At 31.9% G+C, this 11336-nt stretch overlaps 1 protein-coding gene across 1 annotated transcript in view; it reads right to left on the reverse strand.

Moving 5' to 3' along the window:
• LOC101236414 (uncharacterized) overlaps nucleotides 1–11336 on the reverse strand; it is a 60642-nt gene that overhangs the window by 30763 nt on the left and 18543 nt on the right. Inside the window, exon 5 of the mRNA XM_065814050.1 lies at nucleotides 7316–7509. Coding sequence (XP_065670122.1) covers nucleotides 7316–7509 — 194 coding nt within the window. The remainder of the gene's footprint in view (nucleotides 1–7315; nucleotides 7510–11336) is intronic.

The raw sequence follows: 11336 nt of genomic DNA on the forward strand, positions 1-11336 counted from the left end.
ATACTGTAAAGCAAGTCCAGAAAAAAAACAGTGATGATTCTGAAAATAATGATATTTGTTTTTATATATAAAAAAAAGCTGATTTTATTCTCATTAATAGAAACAACAACAAAAGATATTTTAGACTAAACTTGTAAAGTAAAAGTTGTTTATGAAAAAAAAATAGGGGTATTCAGTAAAATTGAAGGCACAAAATAATTTATGTATGTTTGAACTGTGTTGAAATTTGTTTAAGGCATAAATTAGCTCTGAAAACTTTCTAACAAATACCAATATTCAAATTAGTATATATATGTATCATCTATTTATATATTTCAAAATTTATGTATTTTGAGTTATATACACCTCAAGATTCAGCAAGATTAGGAGGTTCAGAGCAATGCCAAAACATCTAAAAATGTTTGCTCTATACATACTAATTGAACAAAATCTTTGTATGGCACTAGTCTGTTCTAATCAAATTGTCAGGATAATACAGTAACAGCAAACTGATATGACTTTGAGAAGTTATTGTCCTGCACTGGTACAGCAATATATAGTGAATACCAATAAAACAAAAAATGCTATCAAATTTTTTTTTTTAATATTCTGATTCACTACCAACAAGCCTGTAAGCAATCACTATTAAGTTGGGAACTACTAGAAAAAAAAAGAATAGAGTTAAAGAGCAAAGAAACGGATGATAGTATTCGTAAAAAAGAAAGAGATGCAACTTTAGGACAATGGGAAAGAGGCTCAAGCTTAGCAGATTGAGTGGGGCCAACTAGGTTTACAATACGTTTTTGGACCTTGTCTAGAAGAGAAAGAGCATCATTAGAAGAACCAGCCCAAATATGACAACAGTATTCTATACATGAACGAATAAGAGATTTGTAGAGGTAGAGAATGGAATTAGGAGAGAAAAAATGGCAAGCACGATAAATAGAAGCAACCTTAGCAGATGCTAATTTAGCAATGGATTGTATATATGGTTTCCATGAAAGGTCAGTAGTAAACGATAATCCAAGAAGATGTAAAAAAGAGTATTCAGTGAGAGGGTTGCCATTCATTAATATAGGAATGTCGGCAGTACTGTGATAGTTGTTTGCAGTAAATAAATGAGCTTTGTTAGAGTTAAAATTTACACGCCGCTGTGAGCCATAATCTGTTACAGAAGTGAGATCAGATTAAAGATCAGCTGCCTGCTCTAAGCAATCAAAAAGAGAAGACTTTTTGTCAGGACAGGAGTATAAAGTTGAGTCATCAGCAAAAAGTGCTATTTTGGATAAGTAAGATTGTCAGGAAGATCATTAATGTAGATAAGAAACAGAACAGGACCAAGGATAGAAATTTGAGGTACCCCAGAAGTTACTAGAAATAAAGAAAAGTTTTGGCCTTTTAGGATGACTTTATTAAAATGGTTAGAAAGAAACAATTTAATAATCTCAAAAACTTTCCCAGATACACCATATAAAATAAGCTTATGGAAAAGACCAGCATGCCAAACTTTGTCAAAAGCCTTAAATATGTCAAGAGCAATAGCCTTAGCATATCCGCCTCCATTGAATGCAAGATAAAATCTTCTAATCACAGCATTTAGCAAGTCAGCCATAGAGTAAGGGGATCAAAAACCATATTGATTTTCTGATAGTAAGTTATTTGATTCAAAATGGGATGTGAGAAAACTCTTCATCAAAGACTCAAAGAGTTTTTGAAAATTGGAAGATGCCATTTTCCAGCAGGCAGGAAAACAAGACTCAGTCAAACTATTAAGAGAGAATTTAAGAGAGTTCTGGAGATAAATTTATTACTTTATTTTTGACAACTTTATAATTCCAGGCGTTACTAAAGAACAATTTTGTAAGTATGTAATTGAATTGCGTGGGAGAAACTATGCAAGGCGGATTTGACTGACATAGTTTCCTTGAGAAAATATAAATATAGTATAAGTGGTTTTTTTTATGAGCATATTTGAGGTGATTTGTAAAGTATAAATTGAATGTGAAATTTTTGTAAAGAGAGTTTTTTAAATGAGTAAAAAGAAAGATTTTAAAATTGTAATGTTTGTGTATGCAAAGTGATGCATACGCAGTCTACGACAGTTTGGGAGAAAAAGACAAGAAAAATGCAAATAAAATTGAAGATGTCTTGCTGCAAGCCTTTTCTTTGGATGCCTATACAGCATATGAATTGTTTACGAAGCGAAAGATGAGCGACGAGGAACGAGTGGATGTCTACTAGACAGATCTAAAATGTTTGTCGTGTCCTGCAAAGTTGCCAGACGAGGCGGTGCAACTGGCGTTTGTTGTTGGATTGCCGGAAGCAGTTTCTTCAAGATTTAGGGCTGCAAAAGAGTCAATTGACATGATGTTGTCGAAAGTAAGGGCTACTTTGAATCGAAAATGAATCAAATATAATTGCTGCCACCACCCACCGCAATGTTGTGAGAATGAAGTCACCTGAGTCTATAGTATGCTATAACAGTCTAGGGTTAAATCACATCGCGAAGAACTGCGCAGCCTCCAAGAGGAATGCTCAATGTTTCAAATGCGAAGAGACAAGTGGCAAGTTTCCAACCGTTTGGAGCAGATGTAATACTTGGAATGAGTTCAATACGATTGTTAGGAGGGTTTTCTATTCTTCAGTCAGGTAAAGCATAGTTTGGGGAAAATGTTTGTGCGATGGTGAAAAACGAAGAAAAAACACGACTTGAAATCAAGAAACGGGACCACGAAGCAGTGTTTGGTGGAGTGGACTGGACAGTTAAATAGATATGTAAAAAAGTAGACAATCTGAAGTTATCTGCGAATTCAGTTGCTCATTACGCGGTTCCGGAAGACATTAAGCAAGAGTATGAGAGCCAATTGCAGGAGTGGATAAAGCAAGGATGGTTACTGGAACATGATGAATATATGATGGGACCGCCAAAGGGCCAGCAGCCACTTCAACGCAATAACAACAAAGTTTGGCCGGTGCTAGACTGGAGGGAAACCAATAGGTTTATTGAGGCATTCACAAGAGATTTGGACGCCTGTCCTGAGAAGTTGAGGCAGTGGAGACAAATGGGTAACAACACAGCAATTATGAAAAATAGACACTATGGCTGTATCAAACAGTGATGTTTAGGATCCAATGGTATTGTCTGATGCAACTTGGTTTTGGACTTAATGTGGCACCGATGATCATGAAATCAGTAGTGAGTGCCATCGTTGAACGAGATGAAAAAATGAAAAAAGGGACATCGACATACATAGATAATATTTTTGTTGATGAGAATGTGGTTAACATGAAATACGTTAGAAAACACATTTCAAAATGTGGCTTGGAAAGAAAGGATGGTGAAAGGATTGATGATAATGGGATACGAGTGCTCAGATTGGCCGTGAAGAAGGTTGGTAACAAACTAATGTGGTCGAGTGGCAATTGGCTGGAGGAAATTCTGCGGACATTATTGAGGAGGACAGTTTTCTCCATTTGTGGGCAGTTTGTGAGTCACTCGCCGGTGTGCGGTTGGTTGCGCATTGCTTGCAGCATTATTAAGTGGAAGGTGATTTCTTTGATAAATGGGTGGGATGATGAGGCCCATGATGTGGGGGTGAGGTGTGTGCTGGAAGAAGTGTTGAAGAGGGTGGAGAAAATAACCCTGCTCGTAGAGAATGGGAAGTGTGTGGTGATGAGGATAAAGTATGGGTTGATGCTAGCTCATTGGCATTAGGAGCTCTTGTCCAAACTGGAGGAGTCACTGTTGAAGATGCAACATGGCTGCGCAAAGACAGATTTGAAGTTCGCATAAACATGGCAGAGCTGGACGCCATACTATACGGTGTTAACAGTGGAAGCTCAATAAACTCCAGTTGTTCACAGGCTCTGTAACGGTTTTTCACTGGATTTCTGATGTTGTAACCGGAAAGTCCAGACTGAGATCAAAAGCATCAGCTAAACTGCTTATACGGCAAAGAGGGAGCAAGTCCAATGAATAAACTGCACATCTATGCCAAAAGGATCAAAGGATTGGACGAAAAGGATGAGCTGTTGATGAATGTGCCTGAAAACTCACAAGTTAGCAAGAGTGTGTGGTTGAAATCACCCGAGGCACGATGTGACAAAATGGCGTCCAGGTACCATTACTCGGGATGTGTCAGAATAAGTGGTCGATGTAGACGGGATGCCGCGCCACATAAAGCACATCAGACCAAGAAGCGGAACCCAGCAAACTTGAATAAACAATGTGACAGATATAGAAATAGAGGTTAACAATAATAGTACTAGTTGCGGCAAAAACATGGAGACCACATTGGCAAGCAAGGGCGCAAATCATCTGGAGATTGGCAATGAGGTTCGGGAAACCAAAGTGCCCCTGTGGAGGAGTAATCAAAAACAACGAATACCCCTTAGATACTCTGAAGATTGTTGCTCTTCCGACTGTGATCCCTGAGGATCAAAGAGGAGTGTAATTAAATTGTGTAGGAGAAATTATGTGCGGCGGATTTGACTGACGTAGTTTCCTTGAAAAAATATAAATATAGTATAAGCGGTTTTTTTTATGAGTATATTTGAAGTGATTTGTAAAGTATAATTTGAAGTGATTTGTAAAGTATAATTTGAACGAGAATTTTTTGTAAAGAGAGTTTTTTAATCAAGTAAAAAAAAGATTTTAAAATTGTAACGTTGTGATGTCTGCAAGAAAATTACAGACTATGACAGGAATGTTGTCTGGACCACAAGCCATAGAAGAGTTTAATAAAGATATGACTTTAACAACGGAAACTAGAGTGATTTGAATGTCTAACAATGGGTTATCCTGTTTAATAGAAATGGAAGGAAGAGAATGACCATAAGATTTTAGAGTCGAATTAGAAAAAAAGTCCTTTGCAAATAGTTCTGTCTTATACTTAGAAGAGGTTATAAGATCAGTCCCATGAATGAGAGATGGAATGTTGAACATACCTTAGTTAACAACGCTTTTGAAGATTTTCCAAAAGTCCTAGAGCCTAACTTCTGAGATAAGATACGAGATTTAGTGAGCAGAGAATAATGGAGCTTAGCATCTGACAGCACCTTTTTACAGTGATTTCTTTCAATAATAAATAGAGTTATGGTTATTCTTTTGAAAAAGATGAAAAAAAAAATGATTACAATTAGATATAGCAGCTGCACAAGGGGGTGAAAACCATGGAGTAGAATGGGCTTGACTTGAAACCAACAAGAAGGAACAAAAACTTCCATTCCTGCCTGAATCCAGGAGGTTACGTAGGAGGCACATTTTTCAGCTGAGAGGGAAAAGATATCAGTCCAATGGCCACCATGAAGAAAATCACAAAAAGAATCCCAGTCAGCTTTAGGGTAGTAGTAAGTAGTGCAGTGATATGGTAAGTCCGAAAAGGAAGTATGAGATGAAAGATTTAAAGAGATCATTACATGGTCAGAACTACTTAAAGGAGAAAAAGGAGAAACTGAACACAACCTAGGATCAGAGACAGACAGAGATTGAAAAATGCAGAAGTTTTAGGCTTTAGTACCAGCAAGGTCAGTGGCTTTAGAGCCAAGCCATTCAGTGTGATGAGCATTAAAGTCACCAATAACAACAATATTGGTGGAGGGTTAAAGTGAGAGGACATGGTTAATTTGATCAGAAATTACTTCTAAAAGAGTGCAGTCTTAGGAAGAAGGAGAACAATAAAGAACAAAGAGAAAGGTGATAGAGTGAAGAGGTGCTAAATGGAAGCATATAAGAGAATGGTCAAAGGATTCAAACCTAATTTCATGACAAATAGGTGAATTAATGTGTATGTATACTCCCAAGCCAAGCATGTGACTATTGGAGTCTTTGCAAATCAAAGGATAATACCCATCAACACTAAGATCAGTAGAGAAGACAGTAGAATTTAATTGGTCTCACTAAGAGTAAGTATGTCTAGTGAATTTTGCAAGAGGTAAGATTAAACTAATGGAAGGTTGCTTTGCAGACCACGAATATTAGTAAAAGATATATTAAAACAGTTAGGTGGTGAGGATGATTTTTTATGTTTAATATTTTGGGTTAGTTTTGGCATGATTTAAGTTTGAAGAGAACTTGACTCATTCATAGATAGAACACAGCCTCCTAAGCAATGAGCTTTTGTTAAATAAGTCGTAACATAGGGTTCCTAAATGCCTCCTTGGCCTCAACAATGCACACCAAAAGCATTAACAGGGACACCATTAATGCGCAACATGGCACTGTTAATACTCTAATATGTTGATTCCATCAACAGCTGCAAAAATTTAGAGTATTAAGAGTGATAACAGGAAGTGATTAATTAGGAAATAACATACCATATTAACTTGACTTACAGTTTCAAGTGAAAAATCCTGAGTCTAAACTTATGATCAAGTTTTTCGTAGATAATTTTTTACATAATTTTGTTATTTTCAAAACAAAATACTTTAAACTCTTTTTTTTCTTGTCTTTTATATATGTTAAAGAGAATTTCATAAATAATAAACCATATTAAAAATAAAATAAAAATAATACAATTTTTAAATCACAAATCACTAAGAAACTGTAAATTTTATTCTGAGTTTAAATTTTTGATCACCATTGTATATTGTTTGCCAAGAAAACCTCACGTCATGTGCACTTTTTTTTCAAAACAAATACTGATGTGGAGAGCATCAACAACATCACAAGACATAAAGCATCATCAACTTCATGAGGCATTAAGCATCATCAACAAGATAAAGTATTACTAGCATCATAAAGTGTCATCAACATACATTACTCCATATATACATAATGCTATATAAAGCAATATAAAATACATTTGATAGCAAATTATTCAAATTCAGTTGTTATAAAACTTTCAAACATAATATATGATCATAAAGGTACAGTAAGTTATAAATAATGGCTATTACATATTTCTACGTTAAGTTAACATAACTCTGTATTTCTAAGTTAAGTTAATATAACATCTATGATTAATGACTAAAAGCGAGCTATTGTGAAACCAAACTATTTGAACATGTACAATACTCATCAATGCAATTCTCAATAGACCTTTAGCAAACCATAACAATATGCTTGCTAGTTACACATTGGTATAACAATAACAAATATTAAACCAATGTGTAACTAGCAATAAGTTTTATTGCAAAGTTAAAAAGGTTGTACAACACAGGGGTTTGAGAGGGAATCTGCTAAGCCTCTATGGTTAATGCAGTTGCACCAATTACCATAAAATGTGGTTTAAACACTAGCACTGTTGTGTTCAAAGAGTAACTTACTCTACTGCTGTGGTACCATTGGCCTTGGAGAGATGAACACAGAATAAAGTGAAGTCTAAAAATTCTTTACCTCGTCATTTGTAGATCTACGGAGTCTTGTCTGTTTTATTTGATCAACTTCATCAATAATGCTAATAAAAATTCTTTGCTTGCTAGACAAACTATTAACTGTATGGTTTCGAGATCTTGGAAAATTGAATGCAACAACTTCAAGGTAATAAGTAAGCAGAGGAAAACTAGAAATATCTTTCACAAGAATTTTATCTAAATCAAAAAAATTTTGTAATATCATAATATCACTAAATATAAATAAAAAAAGTTAAAAGTAGTAACCCTAATTATTTATTCAAAATAAACAAACTTATTTTTTTTAAATTACAACTTGATTATTTATTTTAAAAGTTAAATTAACAATTACCACAGTTTGCTCAATCAATTAAAAATTACCACAGTTTGCTCAATCAGTGTTAAATTAACAATTACCACAGTTTGCTCAATCAGTTTTTTTTTTCAATTCGCTTTATTCAAAGTTTTTTGATTTAATTTAAAAAAAAACGTTAAAATTTTTTTTTATTAAGAAACTAAAATTTTTGCTTTAATTTTATTTCATCAAAGAAATGTTTTTTTAGTTAGGCAAGCAAAAATACTAAATAAGCTATTTTTATTTTTACTTTAACATTATCCTGGATTCAAATTATATTTTCTTATTTCAAATTTTCTTATTTGGAGAAGTTGATAATCATTTGCAAATAACTTTAGGAGTCCAATGAAGTTGAAGCAAAACTTATTGTTGCAACAACTTCTAATGAAATTTTTTTTTTTATATATATTTCTTTCTTTTAACCATTTAGTTATCTATCATAATATAGCTAACCTAATATAGTGAAGAAAATATAGTAAAGCTATTAATGAAGGTAATGAAAGTTTATATCTATCTTTATACTGCACCTATCTATATATTACAGTTATGTTGTTAATTAATGATTTAAAAATTATTTTTTTAAATCATTAATTAACATTAATTTTTAGTTTCCAAATCAATAAGAATACTAAGAAATTATATTTTGTTATAGAACTTGCAATTAATTAAAATTAAATAAATTTAATTAAGCCTATTTAGACCAAGTGTATAAGTATATTGTTATAGATATACAAGTATAGAATGTGATTGTTGTTTATTTGTTTGTTTTTCTGATTAGTTGATGATAATTGTGATGATAATTATGAAAATGTTAATGATGTCAAAGTTAAATTTTATTCTATTATAAATGTTATTGTTAATAGAACAAAAGATTTTTTTCAAAGATAAAACAAGATTTAACTTTTAACTTATAAGCTTAAATTGAATTTTATACCAAAAGAGAACCAATAAAGATACCATCAATAGTCACTCAATTTATCTATTATTTGACACTTAGTAATTATTTTTTTTTTAATATTTTAAAGTTTTTTTGATTTTAATAAAAGTGTTTTTATTATGGTTTAGAAACAATATTTTTTTTTTTTTTTTTTGTAATTCACCTCCCTAAAACTGAGAAGGCTACAGATAAGGAGGCTTCTTGTGGTTATAACCCTCTCTCAACTCTATAACTCTGAAACACGAACCTTAACGAACAAGGCCACTGTGCGGAGAAAAAAGTTGAGTGCTATACTACCAGGGACATGGTGAGAATCAAACTCGGAACCTCTCGCTTATGAAGCGAGCGCTCTACCACTACACCACTACCACACTTGTAAATTACACCACCACACTTGTAAATTACATTTTTTGAAAGGCATTTTCCATTTAGAGGGCAATCTATTTTTTGTTTACAATTAAAATAATCAGTCTTTTTTTCTTTTATATGTTCATTTTTATTAATTAACGTGTAGTTGTGGTTTTTTATAATGCTTTTCTTTGTACAAAAAATTTAGAAAGAATGATAAAAGGCCACAACTACGCGTTAATTAATAAAAATGAACATATAAAAGAAAAAAACACTGATTATTGTAATTGTAAACAAAAAATAGATTGCCCTCTAAATGGAAAATGCCTTTCGAAAAGTGTAATTTACAAGTGCATTGTTTCCTCACAAAATAACCCTGATAAACAATATATTGGCTTAACCAAGGGGCAATGGAAAAAACGTTATGTCAACCACAAACAATCGTTTAAACACAAAAAATATTCAAAAGAGACTATGCTGTCAAAATATATTTGGGATTTAAAAAAAAAAAAAAAAAATTTTAATTTACAATAGTCTATTCTAAAATCTACCCCTGCCTATAATAACATTTCCAAAAAATGTATGCTATGTTTGCAAGAAAAATTTGAAATAATCAGTCAGTCTGAATTGCTAATGTTATTGGTATGTTATGCAGATCAAAACTAATCACACACTTCATTACCTAGTTCAGTTGTCAGAGCAAGTATACACTCATATGATACATTCAAACCAAGATAAAATAGCTTATGAATAAGTGATCATTTTATTGCATGTACAGGCAAAGTAGTATACAGGGGTAGTGGAGTTTTTTGTTATTGAATTTGTCTAGTGCAATCAACAGAAGAGTTATATTTCTCTGATTGCTTGTGCTCCACACTATTTAAAGTAAGTAGCTGGCTTATAGTAAATGCAGCTGGAGTGTTATTTGACTTGGTTTGTATGTTAATGTTTTGACCTTGGAGTATCATAGTAACGAGTGCAAGGAGGTTTTTTGATACTGATCTTTCCTAACACTCTGGCTGAAATTCACCTGTAAAAGACTTGGCAGTGTCAAATATGGTTTGCTATATAATCAATACTTAAATTGCATAAATTTTAACATAAAGTTGCATAATTCTACACGCAATGAATGCACTGAAAAGATTTTTTGTTTTTAAATATCTTTAAAATGTTAAAAATAGAAGTAGAAGTACAACCACAAAAAAATAGCAAAAATTGAACTTTTAATTCTAATACTTTATTTGTTTTATTCATTATTTTTATTAAAATAATTATTTTAATGAAAGTAATGATTAAAACAAATTATTAATAATTATTACTTATTAAAAAATCTTGAAAATAATTTCAAGATTTTTTAATAAGTAATAACTATTAATAATTTCTTCAATTCACAGACAATGGTTTTTCCACTTTTTTTTTGTTCAATTTTAAGTTATAGCTTCGCGTTTTTCTTTTAGCTCATCTTGTAACCATTCCCCCAAAATTAACAAAAAGTCAGATTGTCTAGAATATTCTAACAATGGAAAATCTTTAATAAAGTTAATTCCATCTTTTTCTCTGGCTTTGTTCTTACTAATTATTAAAAAAAAAACTCCAAATAATTATTTTGATACCAAGATATTTAAAACTTTTAGTCATGCTTTTTTGGCAAAAGAAATTTTTCAATTAAATTGTTCTACATATTTTTTGGTCCTGATAATAGCTTTTTTAGTCAAGCAAAGCTGTTTTTCAGAACTCATGAAACTATTTAACAACTTATGATTCAATATCAATGAGTTATTAATGCAAACACTTTCATACCATTTTAGTTAAATACATTTTATCTTTTCTAAATATAATTTTTACTTTTTTTACACTAAGCATTATGATTAGCATAAAGAAAGTAAATATTAAAGCTTTTAACTATACAATACAATATCAAAAAACTATACAATAACACAAAAAATAATTTCAACTTCTGAAATATATAAAGCAGCAAACATTTGATAATTTTCTTTTTTTTGTTAATTTTTGTCATTATTACAAACTTAGTTCAAAATTAACTCAATAAAACCAAAAAATCTAGATCTGGCAACTACAAAAAAACAAAATTTCATTTGCCATAAATATTTTTCATAAAAAGACACTGCTTTCTCAACCAAAAACCCTCAGTTAATGCATGCATGAAAAACCTCACAAATGACTGTTTCGTTATTATTTCATCAATGATATATATATATATATATATAAATAGGCCTCAGCGGGAGAAAATAAGGGCAAGAGCAGCTTTCTTCCACGAGCTATTTGTTTATTCCTTTAAAAAAATGCTTATTAAATACAAAATTTGGTTTTATACTTGCTACAAGCATATGTTTAACATTAGTAGAATATATACATAACAAGCGT

The sequence above is a fragment of the Hydra vulgaris genome, chromosome 12, assembly GCF_038396675.1.
Source record: "Hydra vulgaris chromosome 12, alternate assembly HydraT2T_AEP".
NCBI lineage: Eukaryota > Metazoa > Cnidaria > Hydrozoa > Anthoathecata > Hydridae > Hydra > Hydra vulgaris.